Source organism: Ochotona curzoniae, unplaced genomic scaffold (assembly GCF_017591425.1).
Source record: "Ochotona curzoniae isolate NIBS_2020 unplaced genomic scaffold, NIBS_Ocur_1.0 contig_3643, whole genome shotgun sequence".
NCBI classification, from domain to species: domain Eukaryota; kingdom Metazoa; phylum Chordata; class Mammalia; order Lagomorpha; family Ochotonidae; genus Ochotona; species Ochotona curzoniae.
Genome location: NW_024465933.1, coordinates 4,169,803 through 4,188,980, shown reverse-complemented (window position 1 = coordinate 4,188,980; position 19,178 = coordinate 4,169,803). Strand labels below are relative to the sequence as shown.

The following is a 19,178-nucleotide window of genomic DNA, read 5'->3' as shown; positions in this document are numbered from 1 at the left end:
AGATCTAATATGTATGAAGTGTGTACTTTGTGATATGCCGTAACATACAGATTTGGTGGTGACTTCAAAGTGTCCACAGCAAGTGGTTTAAAATAGAACACTCTGGGACTCTGATTTGCTGACATAAAAAAAAAAAAAAAAACACCCCAGCCCATTCTGTGTTCCGTGTATAATTCTCAAAAGTTCTTCTGGTGTTTATTCATGAAAACCCTAAATCTGAAAAAAAGAGTAATCAACTGAATGTAAACTAAGTCAGGCAGATCAAAATCCGAAAAGTATACATCAAGATATCATGGGATGGATTCTTTCTCCGGGTTTCGAGGCCCTCATAGATACACACAAGGCAAAGACAAGTTGCCCGTGCTTTAACTGTCACAGGACTGCTTCTCGGGTCTGTGCAGAATCAAGGATTTTTCCTTTTTTATTTTACCAACTTCTAGTGGAGTAGATGGTTGCTAGAAATCCTCAATAAGCATGGTAGTTTACTAACTCGAAAAAGAGAATGTAGTTTCCCTAAGTTAACAAGTTTCATGTCTTAAAGACAAATATTCTTGAAAATCTGATGAAAAATACATTCTCCCCACATAAAAATTTGCAGTCAAACATTTTGCATTTAATTTCGGGAGATTAGTGGGCCCCCCCCCAACAGATCTATAGAATTCCATGTTTGGAACATGTTCACGGGATTTCTGTTAATTATGCCATAGTGGTCCGGCTTTGGTTCTCAGTGTAAGTGCTGGACACACATAGATAGATCGCAAGGATCTAAACCCCAAAGACAACCAAGTCCCACCGAGACACAGGGTTTCTGCTTCTGATAACACACTGGCCAGGACTTCGGTGTCTAACTACTACTGCCCACGCTGGACTAAGAACATGGTGACAAACTGAAAACAGCTTGTATAATAGAATGGAAATACTTGGTGTTAGAAAAATGCTTCCATGTATTTTAGGATTTTGTTTGCTTTGAGTTTGTCTTATATACGTGGTAGATCTTAAGAAGACAAGTGTCTTCTGTTCACAAGTCTGTGTGAGTTAAGTCCATAACTGGTAAACAAAACCACCGGTGATATCAGGTTGTGTGGGCCTGTGATTAACGCCCCCTTCTGGCAGCATAGCTAAACTGCAGGGAAAGTGTGGGAAATTCCTTGGTAGCTGAGTCTCTCGGAAGTTGGGAAAGTTACATGAAATGTACCCTCAGCTATGCAGCCGGGACTACATCCCAATAACCGAGAGTACAGTGACATTTTCTGCTTTCTTTCCCTCACTGACCGGATCATTGTTAATACGTCTAAGGGTTCCCCTCCACAAAGTAAACTTGTCTATTTCAGTGACCTACTTACCTTTGGTCCTGGTGGCCCTGGCCTTGCCCCTTCTGCATAACCTGGTTCTCCCTTATCTCCTGGGAGACCGCTGATACCTGGCAGGCCTGGTCTTCCAGCTAGACCTGGGGGTCCCAAAGCCCCCTGTTCTCCTTTAGAACCTGAAAGACATGAGACAACGTAAGCCTTGGGGATCTTGAGATATCCCACTCTTGGCCCCGCAGAATCCACATTTCTCTTACTAAATTGGTACTTCGGGATCACAAATGCATCTCGTAGTTATGGCAGATGATTTTTATCTAACAAAAATATTATTTTATTTGATTACTATTTTAGTTGTACAAGTTGCTTTGGTCTAAAATCAAATCAAGTTACTATCACACAAAATTACCATCAAACAGAAAACCAAAGCCATATACCACACAGAAAATCTAAAAATGTCACTTGTCATGAGCTTACTGCCTCCAGCTGGACCTTGTACATACCTGGCATGCCCATGGTTCCCGTGCCACCTGGCTCACCACGTGGCCCTGCCTCTCCAGGGCTCCCAATGATCCCCATATCTCCTCGGGGGCCTCGAGAAAAAAGAAATAGTCATACACCTTGCGAAATTCCTGGATGGAGTAGGAGCACAATTAGTATTTGTAGCTTGAATGGGTAAGTGAATCCAAGAGCTAGACCAGATGGGATAGACACAATGTGATTCTCATTTTATATTCCAATAAGGAAAGGGACTGAGGCCCAACAGCAGTTATACTAGGTTATTGTCAGCAAGACTAGATTTCAATCATCAAATTCATCCTGCAACCAACTGCAGCAGGAGAGGTTGGATCCTGTGCCCATATTACAGGTTTCCAAGTGTATACAGAACTTTACTGATGTATAGTCCGTGCTGTTACTGAGGTGGCTGAAGGGGGAAGAGCAGGCTACTTGAATTGTTGGAAACATTACTTGGCAAAGTCAATAACTTGTTTGAAAAAGAACAAGGCAATTTTGAAAACCTCTAAACCACTACCTAATTCGCACCTCTGATGTGAGGTTTAATGAACTTATTTAGAGTACTCATTAAAAAGCTCAAAATAAAACTAAGACTTATTATATACATGCCACCTGTAAAATGCCTTTCTTTGGGTTTGGTTTAGAGGCAGGTCTCTGCTGAAGCAGTCCTGGGGCAGAGTTCATATTCAACCCAGTATGTTTAGAAATTAGTTTTATTATATTTAGCTCTGAGAAAACAGAAGATACAATATTTCTTTTGGAAAATCAGCAATACCTGGTGGTCCTGGTGGTCCAGGAGGCCCGTCAGGCCCTTTTAGACCTGGTAAGCCTGGAACACCTTTACTTCCCTTCTCACCTGGATTTCCTGGGGATCCTAAAGGCAAAAACTCGATATTAAAAATACACATTGGAATTTTATCAGCTTCAGCACATCTTGATTTAAACCAATGGATGTTGTGGCAACACAGCATAGGATATTTGCTAAGAGGATGGGCAGGTGAGGGCCTGCCTTTTTAAAGAAGAGGTTTAAATGAGATCATGTGGGCCTGGCACAGTAGCCTAGTGGATAAACTACCTTTCAACCTCTGGGATCCCATTTGGGCGCCGGTTCATGTCCTGGCTGCTCTACTTCCTATCCAGCTTCCTGTCTGTGGCATGGGAAAGCAGTAGAGGACGGCCCAAAGCCTTGGCATCCTGCACCCATGCAAGAGACCTGGAAGTAATTCCTGGCTCTTGGCTTCCGATAGGTTCAGCTCCAGCTATTGCAGCCACTTGGGGAGTGACCCAACAGATGAAAGATCTTTCTCTGTGTCTCCTTTTCTCTATAAATCTGCCTTTCCAATAAATAGATAGATAGATAGATAGACCTTTAGATGAGATCACACATATAATACATTCACATAATTCCTGCTAAGAGTGCTCAGTAGACACTAATCATTATCATATCTACACTTTAAAACAAAATCATATTTTAGCATTCAGTGGATAAAAGCTCCTCACTTTTAAAAAACAAAGACATAGCCATATTAACCATGGTATTCCCATCTAAACTACTCTTTTCTCAGCCCACTGATTAAAATGTCAGCTTATTACTAGGTAAGTCTAGAGCCTGACCTAGGGTCACAGTCGGTGACAGCACTGCGATTTGTCCCATTTCTGCATGTTTGAAAGCTCATACGTTTCCCAGTCTACCTTTCTCCTTTCCCTAACGCAGGTCTTGGGTGACACTATTGTCTTCTCATTGCTGTTCGCAGCATCTATCAGCCACGGAGTCAGTGCGCTCCCTTGGCTGTGCAGTGTCCCACAGTCTGTCCCTGGCCTTCTCCTGGCTCCTTTGGCCTGTGGGCTTACTATTCTGTAAGTGCGCATGTCATTACAGGCCTTGTGCCGAGTCATGGTGATGGAAACAAATCTTGTTCATTGCCCCCCCAGTTTGAAAGGCTTTACTGAGGAGATAACCAAATGATCAAACAGTTATCACCCAGTGACATAAGACCTGTAATAGAGTTGGGTGCAATAAGCTACAGGGAAGAATTTCTGCAAGAAGCAATATTTTGTAGTCATTCTTCTAACGAAGGCTTTTTTTTAAAAAAAAGAGGAGTTATTTATTTGAAAGGCACAGTGATTGGGGGTGGGAGGAGGGGAAAACACAGAATTTTTGTCTGTAGGCTCACTCTCCAAATGGCCATAAAAGCCTGGGCATCTCCTGTGAAGCTAGGAACCCAGAGCTCCATCGGGATCTCCACGTGGTTGGCCAAGGCTCAAACACTTGGGTCACAACTCACTGCCCGCTTGGGGGTACTGCCATGGAGCTGAATGAGGAAGGAGCCATCCATGACTCAACTTGACTTTCTGATATGGGGTACCACATTGCAATTGGTGCTTTAGTCCACTGTGCCACAATACTTGCCCCAGGAGCTCATTCTGAAAGACCAAATGAGAATTAATTGAGAAAGCACAGGAGTGCTTTTAAGAAAATAGAGGCCAGAGCTGTAATACAGCGGTTTAAGCTGCAGCCCGTATCTCTAGCTTCCCATAGGGACACTAGTTCCTGTCCTGGCTGCTCCCCTTACAATCTTGTTCCCTAAGGATGCAGCTGGGAAAGCCGCGGAGGATGGTCCAGGTCCCTCAGCCTGTATGCCCTGCGGCGTACTTACCAGCCATGCATGTTGTATTTGGCTTGCTATATGATTGGAAGATCCAGAGAGAAAGATAAGCCTTCCAGCCAATTACAGTGTCATTTTTGGGTAGGAGGCCTATTGGGAGGATACCCTTTTGCCTTCTCATTTTTAGTCTATGTAAGTTTGTTCATGCTTTACAATAAAGGGACATGCTCGATGAGACCATCTCCAGTGGTTTCTGCTGAGGAACACTGCTTTGGTGGTCACAGGGCCTGCTGGTCAGCAAGCCCCGAGAAGGAAACAAGGTATTTTGTTTGTGTATACAGGACATAATAAAATGCTCAGTCTGTGGTATTAAAAAACAGTTGTTGACTGTATAAATGTCCCCTGACTGAAGCAGAAAAAGTACATTATGCTTTGAAGAAAGCTTGAGCAGGGCCCTCAGAGCATGCCCCACATCAGGGACCTGGGATGGTGGGAGGTTGGGTGGGGCTTCTCCCCTTGTTTCTCCCCTGACCCCAGATACAAGGAAAAAATTATTGATGATATTAGTGTGGAAACAATGGTATTACCCACTTTCCTGTAGCCCTTGACCCTTTGTACCCTAATCAGATATGTAAGATTATCAAAAAAATAAGTTTAAAGAAAAAGAAAAAAAGGATTGTTTTTGTGTTGATCGCGTTAGTCATCTGACTGCCCCAAAAGTACTCAAGTAATGTGAGTAGGTGTGAATTTCAGCCTGGTAGCCACACCTGACAATGGGTACAGTGTATAAAGGATAAATTTTCTTCAAAGCATAATGTACTTTGTTTTTTTGTAGTTGTTCTCCGAAGAATTATTTTTTCTCAAGGCGGGGGGGGTGGGGTGGGGTGAACAAGATGTGGTTTTTAGATGCAGTTAGAAAAATTTATTCTGATAGCTGACAGAATAAAGTAACTTTTGGGTGGAGTTTACAGTTTCAGACAAAAAAAGGCTTTTCGATGTGGAATTTTCTGAGTTTAGTATTCCCCAGTCTTGGCAAAGAGAAGGTTTTAAGGTTCCTAATTTCAAAATAGGCTAGTAACAAAAATACAGAGTTAGTTTAGAAACAGAAATAAATATGTATTACTGAAGCACATAAGATTTAGTTCTAGTTCATGTTCATTTGTCAACAGGATGTGTTGTCCAGCAGCAGAGCCAAGGGGATTAGTCTGGAAACCCTCTTAATCCCAGAATCAGTATGGATGTTAACAGTTGTAACCATAAGAAACTCTCACCTTTGAGCCCAGGTTCTCCTTTGTCTCCTGTTAGGTGAGATATTTGTGAAGGCCCAGGGTTTCCTTTGGCTCCTGGCTCCCCTTTGGCTCCTGTAAGTCCTCTCTGGCCTTTTACTCCTGGGATTCCATGGCTGCCTAGCAAACAGGAGAAAAGGCATCAGACCTAGGCGCATGGTCATTCAGAAGGTAGCAGCGCTCACCCCTAAACAGAGCCAAGCCAACAGACAGACTTAACACAACAGGCTGGGAATTCAGTCAGCCGTTTGCTCATAGAAGCAGCCAGTCAAGGATGGTAGGATCAGGGTCCCAGGGATTCCATTCAAATGTGAAGAAATAATAGTGAAAAATAGCAAAGTTATGTGTATTGTTCTCCCAGATCTATTCCCCCCATCTCAACAAAACAAAATTTATTTTGCTGTATCAGAAACCAAGCTGCTCATGGCTTAGGATCCCTGAAAGACCCCAGGCTCTCCAGCACTCACCCCTGTGCCCCGGAGGGCCTGGGTTCCCAGGAGGCCCCGGAGGGCCCGGAGTTCCAGGGTAGCCCATCATTCCCATCATTCCCTTTTCACCTGGGGAAACACAGGAACACAAAGCAGCACGAGTCAAACTGCCTGACAGGAGGAAGGAAACTGATCATAGAAATGGGTAGCTGAAGCAGTAGGCTTTGCAAATAGAGAAATAACCATGTCTGTGTAGGAAATGGGTTGCCATATGATCTTTCTAAACCCTCATGCATATAGAACTCATTGGTAGCACATCACTTAGATAGATGAGAACAGAAAATGCCATTTTGGAGAATAACATCTTCTCATCCCCTGACCAACCACCTCGTCTTATTTTCTTCATAGCACGTGTCTCTAATTGACTGTAGCTGTTAACGGTACTCACTGCTGTTCCCCTAACATGGCAGCGGAGTTTTGTGTCTGGTGCCTGGCACAGTGTTGGCACATGACACTAACACTGAAATATGAATGGAAAGATAATTTGTCAATCAAATTACTAATCTGGGCTCTTCTCTGGAGGGGCTGTCAGTCAGGTCCTTATTACAGGAGGATATAGGTGGCATGTTCTCCTCAACCATTTAGGCTATAAAAATAGTCATCAAATAAAAAGGAATATAAGCAGCTCTATTGCCACAAATGGATAACACACACAAAATGGGTAGGTTCTGTTAGATAAACACACACATTAGCAAAACTGACTTAAAACTAAGTTTAAAAATCTGTATCAATGTATAGAAAGTAAAAAGTTGGAGTCAATAATTTAAATTCCAATTTAAAAATGCCCAGATCCCACAGACTTCACTGGTTAACACCACCTCATGTTTAAGGAACAGAAATTCTTCCCACATTCTTCCAGAAAATGCCAGAGGAGTGAACAGATTGATCTTCAGGGTCAGCTTTCCTCTGATACCAAATCCGAACAAGCACAATAGGAGTAAACACTGAAGGTTTATGTCTTTCTGGAAATCTTAACGTAACATTTCTCAGCAAAAACACTGCAAGTATGTTAGAGCAGGAGTCTGTAATCAGGATCAGAAGGCCCAAGTAGCCAGGTCCTAGGTAACTGTGGAATGGAGCATCCCAACACCACTGTTTTCCAACGGTCTGGGCCCTGGTCCCTTACACATCATTCAGAATGGAAAAGTTAGACAAACCGAAAGCAAAGCTTAGGGCCAGAGCCTGAGCCTATGCACAGTTGACAAAGACACCCTGATAGCACAATGCGGAGGTGGATGGGAGAAGGCAGTAACAGCACATACAAAGATACCTGGTGGCCCTGAGACTCCTGGAGCCCCTGGATAGCCTTTGTGACCGGGTGGTCCCACTTCACCTCCATGACCTGGCATTCCGGGTGGTCCAGGTTCCCCAGGAAAGCCTGTCCTATCCAGGCCTGGAATCCCGGGATCACCTTTTGGTCCTGTTTCACCTCTTCTGCCTAAAGATGAACAAATGAATGAGAGAATGAATGAATTGCCATATAAGTGCTTTCTCTTATTTCAGAAATATTTTATGCCTTTAAATATTTAGCTAATTTTGGGTACCCCATGCTTACTGATACGCTTGTTTATTTTTTCTGATGTCTTCCTCTATAAGATTTCTCAGGTCTCTTCTAGCTCCGACACTGTCTATTTCTAAGGTTCGTATAGTAATAACAGTATAAGATTCATACCTATTTCCTAATTCAGGGGAGCATTCTAGAACATCTTTTATAGCTGGCTCAGTCTTTAGCCTTTAGGAGGTGAACAGAGCCACCTCTGTGGGGGTGAACTACCAGATGCTCTGGAAACAATAGTAGCACCCCTGTGACAAAGTCTTAGCCAAAACTTTATTTGTGAACAATTAAACAGAATGGCCAGCAACAGACTTGAACAGAATTCCAAAGGTTTTTTTTTTTTCCCCCTACAAATAGTTCACCAGCTCTGATGGGGAGGAGTCAAAAAGAGAATAAATTGCCCATTATCTGGAATATCCAGTCTACATCATTCAGATTCATGGTCATGTCTTTTCTTTAGGTCATTTATAAGGCAATCAACCATGTATTTCAGTTTATAATATGTTAAATTGGTGTCTGCATTCATCTATTATAGTTTAATAAGAATTTACTGTGTTAACATATTATGAAAGTATTAAAGGTAAGATTTTGAGTGTTTATAAGAATACAAACATGTAACTTATCTATATTTAATCAATCTAATCTGTCTAACCAATGTTTAGATTGATGTGTGTGTGTAGAAGATGCAATCCAGCTCGATACATTAATTTCTGCATTCTGCCTTGGAAAGCATCACACACTGCTATCGGGTGCCACAGATCCAAGGCAATGAGGCTTCTATTTATGGAATAACATTTCTCATTGAACAGTGCTCAGCATTAGTGCTGGACAGTTCTCATGGTAAGCCACAATGCACAGAACAGGAATCTGTTAATCAGTCTCAAGGGTCTTCCCCTACCTGGTTGTCCTTGCAGTCCATTTAAGCCCGGAAGGCCCGGGGCTCCCCTTGGACCCTCTATGCACCTTCCTGGTAATCCTGGTTCTCCAGGTGGTCCAGGCTGCCCTGGATCTCCTGCAACAGATAGAATCCCAGTGTAGGTCTAGGTGCCAAAACCCAAGACCCTAGTATCAAGTAGCACGCTCTCAGCATTCTCCTGTAACTCCTTTCCCCATTAAAATTGGACCTGTACTAACCATGATTTTCACAGAGGACACTTATGTAAAAGGAAGCAAAGGGAAGGGAATAGAGAAGAAGGGAAGATAAGGTAGAGGAAGGGAGAGGGGAGGAAGGCAGGCACATTGAACAGGAAAGTTTATATGATAACAATTCCTTACAGCCAGAGCACCTATACACACTCAGTTGGCTGCATTTTAGCCAAGCTCATGGTAGAGAAAGGCAATCACGCTGGTTACTGTACCTCGTGGTCCATCAAACCCTTCTTTTCCAGGAATTCCAGGGACACCTGGAGGTCCAGGGAGTCCGATGTCTCCTCTTTCTCCAGAATAGCCTCTTTCTCCTGGAAAACCTGGCCTCCCTGGATCTCCGGGCATGGCTAGAGCTGGTTCTCCCTATAGCACAGGAATGATGTTAGTTTTCCTCTACAACACTTCCTGATCCTCACTGATCCTGGCACTTCTTAAGGGCTGTTTACTTGTAGAGACACTCAGTCCCTCGTGCAGAGCCAGCACCACTGCAGCAACCCTCCCGTTCAGCCACAGTTGCTGATCTTTGCATGACATGATACTCCACAGTGCTTCGAGATATGTAGCCTCTACCTGTTTGTTTTTCCAGAAGACTGTGGCACTGTCTGTGACCTGTACATCTAGATTTCTTTACTATTGAGAACTTCGTTGTAATTTATTCTCAGTTCTTTATACTCAGTTCTCTTATTTTTAAACACGCTAAATGTTTATGGAGCCATCAAGAAAGAAATAGAGATGCAATGTTGCATGATAGCATCTTCTAGTTTCCTTTTTTTAAAAGGAGGATGGTCCTCTTAACAAGTACCTCCTTTCAAAAATATCTCAAATTATCATCATCTACAAATATATTGCTTATTCTACACTCAGTGACTCCTGCTTGGGAGAGGGGCCTCCCAGCTGGTCTGCTCTGGAGGTTCGCTTCCCTTTGCGAGTTTGTTTTAAATCTTACAGACCTTGGATCCTGGTGGGCCTGGCTTTCCAGGTATCCCTGGCTTCCCCATTTCTCCAGGACACCCTGGGGAGCCTTTTGTTCCTGGGAAACCTTGGTTTCCTGCATAAGAAAAAAAAAATAAATTTTCTAGTTGTCTTACCAAAATTCTTAACAGCTTCTCTCTTCTTTTATTCTAATATTTTTGTGAGGCAATCACTAGAGCTAGTTTTATGAAAACTTGGATGATGAGAAAACCAAGTGCTAAACTAGCACTTGGAAGAATTCAAATCAGATTATATGGGCTTCCGATTAAAGGGAAACTTTCCCCATGTTATTGTTGAGCAGGGCTACACTTCTGACTCAACAGCTTCTTCTAATCACTGATGCTGGTTGACCATTTGACTTTTTAAATAAAACTGTTTTCGTGTAGTGCAAAGCTGAATACATTTTCATGTGCATTTATATTCATCCAAGCCTGCCTCAGATGAAGGTTAAGAGCTTCTTCAGAATCCTGGGTGGCTTTTCTCAACATGGGCTGCTCAGGAGAGTCAAGTCCTTGGATACTATAGCACCCATGGAATGTAACACACGGACTCTCTTTGCATTTGTAAAGGAAAACTGAGAAAGAAGACACATCACATCAGTGTCTTGCAGTTCAGAAAGGGAGGCAAGGCTGCCTCCAGAACCCTTCATGCTCCTCGGCTGAACACTGCGGGATTCACAGCAGGTGTGTGGGATTCCCTGGCTTTCCTTGTGTAGTTGTGAATTTCTGATTTCAGGGAGGCCGTGGGGTGGTACTGGTTCCCATGGCCTACAGTCTTCTTCCAGAGAGTGACCTGCAGAACTACGGAGCCAGGAGGCAATTCCCTCATGCAGAGTTCACAAAGGAGAAAAAAATATGGGCTGGCACTTTCACTGCATAAACCAAATCAGAGACTACATGCAACACCTTCTTGGGACTACACTGGTAGTGTGGTAAGGTTTTTCATTTCAAATCTCCATAAATTCAAGTTAATATGCTGGTATTTGGGCAAAAGTCACCATAATAAATAATGAAGACACATGAAACCAAAAGGTAAAATTCCCCAAATGGGTTATTTTTTGACAAGCATCTGAAATGATTAGAAGAGTTAAAAGAAAACAACTTCTGTACCTCATTTTAATGTTTATGGGCAAATCCTTATAATCCCACACTCAGGAACAGTCACCTTTACCACCCTGCTTGATTTCGTTCCAGTTTCTTCCATGCATTTAAAAGATGTGATCCAGAAGAGACTGCATACATCAGTTAAGTCTGCCTTTACATCTGGCATCATGGTAGGATTTTTGTATCCATTTCAGATATTTAGAAGCTGTCACTTTAAAGATTATTATGGAAGTCTCCTATTTTATTCACTACTCATATTTCTGTCTTGTAAATATTCATAAATATTGTTTGTAAATGTACCTTTAGGTCCAGGAGGCCCAGGAAATCCAATTCCTGGAATTCCTGGTTCACCGTCAGGCCCAGGAAGACCAGGCTCAGCACATTTCCCCTTCAATCCAGGGAGACCTTTGAAACACAAACACATACACACAGGTACACCGTATGCATCAGTGGGCTTCTATTTTTGTCTTTTTAAGATAAGATGTGTTATCTCTGCCATTTTGGAAATTAAGACACAATTCAGTATAGACTCAGTGATATGTCTCTTCCCAGCCCCCAATGCAAAAGATCAATCATTAGAAGCAGCAAAGAATTTTAAAAAGAAAATTTAAATCTTAAATGGCTCCACTCTACAATCTTCTTAAGTAAATTTTATAAGCTCTCCCTTGGAGCTTTTATGTTAGCGTGCCAGTGGGAATAATCCAGATAACATCAAGGACAACAGTGAGCCAGCCCTCTGCCTGCTTGGCTAACATCTGATAACAGCCATCAGATATAGTTTTTCCTTGTAACAGGGACAGTATTTCTCCAGCAGAGTCAGGTGTTACTGGATACCATGCGCAAGGCTTATTTAAAGGGATACTCACCAGGTGGTCCTTGGGAGCCAGCCCGGCCAGGGAGCCCTGGAGGTCCTGGAGGGCCTGGGACTGGTGTTGAAACACTGGGTTCCCCCTTAGGACCTTAAAAGAAGTTGAGATCATAAGATAGCAGTGCATATTGAAGCTAGATTACAATGGATTTATAAACACGTAACCAAAAAAACCCCCAAGAACAAATAGTCTTTGTTTCCGCAGGATTCACAACTAGCTTGAGAATGACCAGGCCACAGCATCTTCCACATTCAATCAACAAATACTTACAGGCATCAATCATTGTTGTCTAAGCCTTGCTTTAAACTGTGAGTCAACATGCTAATCTATGGAAAGACAGCCTTTTTAAAACAAACTATTGATAGTCTGCGATTATTCACAGGACTTTTACATATTGAGTGACCAGTTTTCACAGGAAGGTGTGATGATGTTTGAACCAAGCAGGAAGAGTAGCTTGACAGGCTGATCCATGAACATCGGTCCTGATGTTGCTCAGATTTGTGGGCTTGGGCACATTTCCTAACCTTAGTTCTTTATGTGTCATCAGGGAAACTGGGCCTCTCTGGAAACTGAAGATTCAAAATAATGTCAGGCCAACATTAGCAAAGTGTTTGTGATTAGGGTTATCCATATATGCATATATTTATAGAAAAAATAGGTTTATGGTTATGAGAAAATTGATAAAATAGTCTACAACAATGAACTTGTTCACTAAAAGGTCACATTTAGAAAGACTAGAAGAAACCTTGATAATGGATTAGATTCATTTAACTATATCATGGGAAATAAAAATAATAAAAAAAAAGCAGAAAATGAAAAGAATGGAGTCAAAGTTTTCTGTAAAGAGCCAGGTATAAATAATCTAGACTTTGCTGTTTGAATCTTTGTTGTGACTGTGCAACTCTGCCACTGTTGCATAAGAGTAGCCAGAGAAAATGCCTAAATGAAGAGTGACTGTCTTTTCCAAAACTTGTATTTATGCAATTTGCATTTCATGTACTTATTTTACGTATTGCAAAGATTAGGACAAGAATGTTCATTTAAAAATGCAAGTGCTATTCCTAGATTGGGTCCATAGGAGAGTAAGTGATGAGTCATATTTAGATTGCAGGTCACCGTGGGTTGAATATGAAAGTTTATTTGAGTCCCTTGTCCTTCAGCTAGCTGTGACTAATTCCAGAATTAGAATATCAGTATCATAAGTAAGGTGGAGACAAAACTAAAGAAATAAAAGTAAGTATGATATGTGGCATAGATAACATAAAACAAAGGTGTAGGTGCTATGGATATGTTTACTGCAAGGGCTTTATACTTAGACACCACAGACGTAGTGTACTTTTCCCTTTAAGTTAATTTAGAAGTAAAATATGGCCCTGGTAGCACTATTTGTTTAAAACTGTCACTGAATGCTAGTCTAATCTTCCACCACATTCTTAGCCACAAGTAAACATGGAGGAACTAACTTCTGAATCCAGAACTACAGTCAGTACCTGTGGATCCCAGAAGTTACGCAGGCTGTAAGATGATTACCACATGTTTTTCCAGTTGTCCTAGGTAGTTCAAGGTTTAATTTTGGCCTGCCTTTTCAGGCTCAAAAAGGACAAATTGGCAACAATGTTAAAGTGGGCACTTGAGTCCTGGAAAGACTCCTTAAAATAAGTTTTATGGATTTGTATTCCCTTTTTGTCTCTTGGCACTGACTTCCATCCACCTTTTGGGATCTTTTCATTCTACATTTACTTTTATCATATTCATACTGATGTTTATATAAGTAATGGTCATATACTTTTCTAGGAAACTTCAGCTGAATTCCCGCCAAAAAAGGAAAACAATAGCTTTCCCCCCCAATATATGCTAGGTTCTATTCCTGGGTAATCTGTGCATTGGCACAGGCCAGTTCTTTGAAGCAGTTTCCATGTGTTCATTACCCTTGGAGGTGCTTCCTTATCTCTTCCAGCCACCACCCCACTCCATAAGAAAACAGGACTGGAAAGAAAACTAACCAACCGGCTTCTCCAGGTGGTCCAGGGGCTCCAGGAACGCCTTGGGAGCCCTTGGGACCAGGCTCTCCCTGAAGTCCGTAGCCAGGTGGTCCAGCTGGTCCTGCAGGTCCTGGGGGTCCAGGGAAGCCAGGATCCCCTGGAGGACCCTGGTCCCCCTTCTCTCCACTTAGGGCCTGTGGCAATAGGAACATGTTGGGATGGTGCTTCACTCTCATAGCAGGTTTATCTTAACTTGTGTATGGGCAGCAGGCTATCTTTGAGTAGAGTTTTGAATCCAAAAAAAAAAAAACAAAGTCTCATTTGATGCGCAACATTATTGTTGCTTTGTGCCCTTTGGATCTGAGCAACATTTCATTAACTTTCAACTGTATGGAGTTGCATTTGAGATGCCCCGTTATCATAGTAATCAGTAAGACTAAATTCAAATGGCTTGAGAGGTGACGTGCTGCTGTACATTGCTAAAATCAGCACATTCCACCTTTACTTGCATAGTTTTCGACAGATATTTTCATTACAAAAGAGATATTTCACCTATATTCATTCGATTCTCACAAAATACCTACTCAATTAAATTTTTCTTCCACTATGACATTGAAAGTGAGTTGTATATTTTAAAGGATGAGCTGGCAAAACAACTGAAGCTCATTGCCTATCGAGTAGGAGTCCACAAAATAAATTCAACTGGGGTTTTCATTGTTCAGTATCGTCAAGCGACTAAGTGATCTCTCTTTAAAGTAATGGCAAGGCATGATACTCAGCAAATCACCTGTCTGATTGCCATCCCTCACTCTTCAGGAAATTCTTTATCAAGATGAGAAAAACTAGTGAGATTCAAATCAGTGCACATCTAATCCCATCTGATCAACAGAATTCTAGTGAAGATCATTTGTGAGCATAAATAACACCAAGTGCGTAGACTGGAACTTCACCCAAGACGCCCCTGCCAGTCAACAGCTAGAGTGTACTCCAAGAGCTCAGGAGAGTGTCACGGCTCTCATTCTGGTATTGATATTCCTGTGTCCATATCCGTACATGAGTCTTTGGATTCGATTACCAAGTTTGCCCAAACTCATTGAGGTGGGCTTTTTTTTTTTTTAACTGGGTAACATTGATGAACCTGAGGAAAAATGGTGTTTCATGGAATGATCTAGGCAGTCTGGCCTGCAGACTTCTCACAGACACATCCTTGCTTGTCTACCCTACTTAAGTCTCTTGTCATTTTATGCATTTATTTTTACTTAAAAGAGTGACCACCACCCCGAACGACTTACTCAAGCCGTACAACTATTAGTCATTTTCTGAACCTCTCTAAAAATTCAGCTGATGCAGATATAGAACAGGATCATTATCAATACAGAATTCTTATAGAGCTAGATCACCAAATGCTACCTGTTTTTTCAGTACATTTTTCTTGAGTTATTATCACTGACTGATGAGCCGGGGTAAGTGACCACTGATTTTCCTTGTTATTTCTTCAGAGCACAGCAGCCACAAAGAGGGCAATTAGAAAACATTGTTAAATACCCACCGGGTCACCTCTAGGTCCTGGTAGTCCTTTCAGTCCTGGAGTTCCAGGAATCCCAGCCAAGCCCTTTCTCCCTGGTGGCCCTCTGAGCCCGGGGTCTCCTGGGGCACCAGCTTGCCCCTGGGGCTCAGGTGTTTCACCCTTTCCTCCTTCATGTCCTGGATCACCCCGTGCACCTGGGAACCCCTAGAAAGGAAGAGAATTGAGTTTGCGTAGTATTTGGATCAATTTTAATGAACAAGGATTTTAAAAACAATTTTTTTTTACCCCACAAATGTCATTTCCAACTGTTTGCTTATTTGTTTGCTTTTACTTCCAAAACAAGTAAGAATATAATTAACACAAGTAAACAATATAATTAAATACATATGCTAATACATAAAATTAAATACATATGCTATATGTGATCCAATATGGTCTAATAAAAATACAGATTGTGTTTGAATACAGATTGGTAATTTTTAGCAGGCATCTCTGAATAATTTAATTTAAATATATCCAAATTTATTTTCTGATTCCCTATAATAATCATGAAATTTTTAATTTTTAACAGCCTTGTTTAAACATAATTTACAAACCATAGAGCGTATCCTTTGACAGGATACAATTCAAGGATTTTTAGTGAATCTGTGGACTTATGTCACAACCATCACCACCATCAATGGTAAACACTCCCATCACAATCCCCAAACCGCTTGTAGTTAGCCCCTCCCAGCCCCAGCCCTACGCAACCACCGACCTGCTTTTGTGTCTGACAGCATTTCCAATGATGTATAAGCTCCTTTATCCACTCACACACCTTTGTTTATTCACTGAATGTTTATTCACCAAGTGTGATGACCTGCGTGTTTCAGAGAGCTCAGTGTTCCAACTGTAAGCTAAAACTTCAAAACCATGGAAACTTACTGGAAATCCTGGAGGGCCTGTCCTTCCCGGGGACCCTGGGCTTCCTTTCAGGCCAGCTGCACCTTGTCCTCCTGCAAGGCAATGTAGGATTAGCACCTGCGAGTAGCCAGAAGAAAGTAGTGAATGCAGAAAATCCAGTGTTTTCTTAGGAAAGGAAGATAGTTTCTGTAATAAGACACTTAATGCAGTGGACAGAGGGAGTAAATAAGTTGAGCGAAATATTAAAAACAACAACGCTCAGATCTTAGCTTCCTAGAATTCTCATCTTTGTGACTGCAAGGAATCTCTTCTTTTTTTCCTAACTCATGCTTATTGTCAAATAAATTTACATGCAAGAATAAAAATCAGCCCTTGTTCTACAAGCAGCAAGTGCAAGCTCTGCTACACACTGGATGGGTGGCACTTGGGTGGGCTTATGGTAGCTGGGGGAGTGCCACAAGGGGCATTTATAAGTGGAATCTTTCTGTGCCTCGAGCATCCCTGTTCGGTTCTGCAAGGAGCGGGTAGAAAAGCAGAGGGGCGACAGTTGGGAGTAACAGTGTTGGGGTGTGCAGACATGGCCTGTCATAGAGGTGGCCAAGAGAAAATTGTGTGTTCTTGCATCATTTAGTCCCCAGAATATTGGCTTTTGAGGGGTAGGCACTGTGGCACAGTGAGTTAAGCTGGTGTTTGGGAAGCCCATATCCCGTTTGGAAGTGCCTGGGTCCAGTCTTGTCTGCCCTGCGCATCTACTCTGGCATTCCTGCTAATGCACACCCTTGGAGAGTGGTGTAAGCGTCTAGGTTATGACCACTCAAATGGGAGGGCCAGATGGTGTTTCTGGCTCCTGGTTTCAGCCTAGCCCAACCCTGGCTGTTACAGGGTTTTGGGGATGAAATAGCAGGTGGAAGGTCTCTCCTTCTGTGTCTCTGCCACTCTCCATTACCATGTTTTTCAAATTAATTACTTACTTTAAAAAAAAAAAAGTTGTTTCATGCACCTGTTGAAAGACTGGAGAGAACAATGGGGGTGGGGGAAGGGAAACCCCAATAGCTGTTAAACTGTGTCATAAAATTAAGAATTTTAAAAAACGTTCTCTTATGAAAATTGTTTTCCTCCAAAAACTGATTTACTGGCTGTTTTTTTTTATTTATTAAATCATGACATTTCAGATAAACATCTGGATTTCTTACGAGAGATTGAAGCATTTATTAACTCAGTGGTAAAAAATGGTACAAAGAACAGCCTTGAAACAAGCCAATTTGGATACAAACTTCAGTTTATCACAATCCTCACTAACTTTCAATACTCTGTTATAATAGTTTTGTCATCAATTGTTATTACTCTCTTATGGTAACTTATAAATCCAGCCCGTACAATCTCTTATTGTAACCAATAAACCCAACTTCTCTTTATTTACATATATTTAGGGTTTGGAACTATTGCTAGTTCAGTCACTCACTGGGAGTCTTGGAACATGGCACCTTGTGGAGGAGGATAGGGGCCTCCAGGCTACACATGCCCATGACTCTGCAATAGGGATAACATGAAATAAAGAGAAAGAAGGATCTTATCTTTCACAAGCAAATGGGAAAGAGCCTCGTTCTCTATGGAAAACAAAATGACGTGTCTTTAGTGCACCTGCTTCACTCCTGAAAAATTATCTGTGGCTCCCCTTGTTTACACGGATTTGCATTAATGATTTCTGAAACTAAAATGGAACAGAGAAAAATGTAGCAGTTTTTATGTGATTTGGGTCAACTTTATGTTAACAAAGTATATGCTATATATGTAGCATATGAAATTATCCCTGCAGATTCATGGAAACCTCATGATGATTCAGCAGGCCAGTACCTTCTTTTCAGTGTTTCTCAGGGCATTGACCCTGCTGCACTTGCAATAAAAAGCAGTTGAATGCCAGTTGTCTGTACCTGGGATTCCTTTGACACCATCTAACCCGGGCAGTCCTGGGAGGCCGGGGGCCCCTGGGGTGTACATGCACTCTGTGCAGAGGAAACCTGGTTCTCCTGCAAGAAGAGAGAGCCACGTTACTCAGAAAGCCACGGCAAGGCCACTGGGAGGTGCCCGGCACATCTGATGACAGAGGCAGTCATTACACGTAAACTTTCTAGGTAGTGAAAACCACTCAGGGTGTTGTATCTATTAATAAAACCACCCCACCTGCTATATCTACTCATTTTATTGCTCTGAAATGTGTGCTTCTGCAGAGTGGGAATTCCAAGAACCTAATATCAAACACCTGTGATTTCAGAGATCCTCTGCTTACAAGCAGGATAAAGCTCTCAAAACAGAGACATACAGTAATTTATTGTGTGGGAGCTGAATAAATCTCTGATTTACAGACAAATAAATACTTTTTAGCTGCTTTTCTTTTTGTTTTTGGAAAGTAGCCTGCCTGGCTGCTGTTTGGGATCGTTTCCCTGGCGGAAACACCGGGCACCACATTGACAATGCTGAGGTGACTGAACCAACCTTTGGGGCCATCAGTTCCTGGAATTCCTGGGAACCCTAAACGCCCTGGCAGCCCACGATCACCAGGAGGACCCATGCGGAAAATGATATCACCTATAAAAAGACAGCACAAAAGATATTGTTTCATGATTCCTTCCTGTTCTGCCTTGCTGCCCCAATAGGCAGGTGTCTTAAGAAATATGTTGTTTAATATGCCTTCCTTCTATCTTGACATTGAAAGCCCATATGCTTGAGCCCCTGTCACCCATGTGGGAAGCCCAGATGGAGTTCTGGGCTCCTGGCTTGGGCCTGGTTTAGCCCCAGTTATCACAGCTGCTTAGGAAGTAAGTCAGGAGATGAAAGATTGATCTCTCTCCCTCCTGTCTGTCCTCCCTGAAACTGTCTTTCATTTAAATAAATAAACCTTTAGAAAAAGTGACACAGTCCC

At 42.1% G+C, this 19,178-nt stretch overlaps 1 protein-coding gene across 1 annotated transcript in view; it reads right to left on the bottom strand.

Annotated features, from left to right (window-relative positions):
- Positions 1–19,178, bottom strand: part of COL4A3 (collagen type IV alpha 3 chain) — a 114,636-nt gene that overhangs the window by 21,693 nt on the left and 73,765 nt on the right. The window contains exons 22-37 of the mRNA XM_040982776.1: positions 18,752–18,844; positions 18,190–18,285; positions 16,280–16,350; positions 15,377–15,559; positions 13,853–14,021; positions 11,843–11,935; positions 11,277–11,381; positions 9,852–9,949; positions 9,114–9,264; positions 8,654–8,767; positions 7,471–7,638; positions 6,180–6,269; positions 5,698–5,832; positions 2,596–2,694; positions 1,808–1,897; positions 1,344–1,483 (exon numbers count right to left, since the gene is read on the bottom strand). Coding sequence (XP_040838710.1) covers positions 1,344–1,483; positions 1,808–1,897; positions 2,596–2,694; positions 5,698–5,832; positions 6,180–6,269; positions 7,471–7,638; positions 8,654–8,767; positions 9,114–9,264; positions 9,852–9,949; positions 11,277–11,381; positions 11,843–11,935; positions 13,853–14,021; positions 15,377–15,559; positions 16,280–16,350; positions 18,190–18,285; positions 18,752–18,844 — 1,895 coding nt within the window. The remainder of the gene's footprint in view (positions 1–1,343; positions 1,484–1,807; positions 1,898–2,595; positions 2,695–5,697; positions 5,833–6,179; positions 6,270–7,470; positions 7,639–8,653; positions 8,768–9,113; positions 9,265–9,851; positions 9,950–11,276; positions 11,382–11,842; positions 11,936–13,852; positions 14,022–15,376; positions 15,560–16,279; positions 16,351–18,189; positions 18,286–18,751; positions 18,845–19,178) is intronic.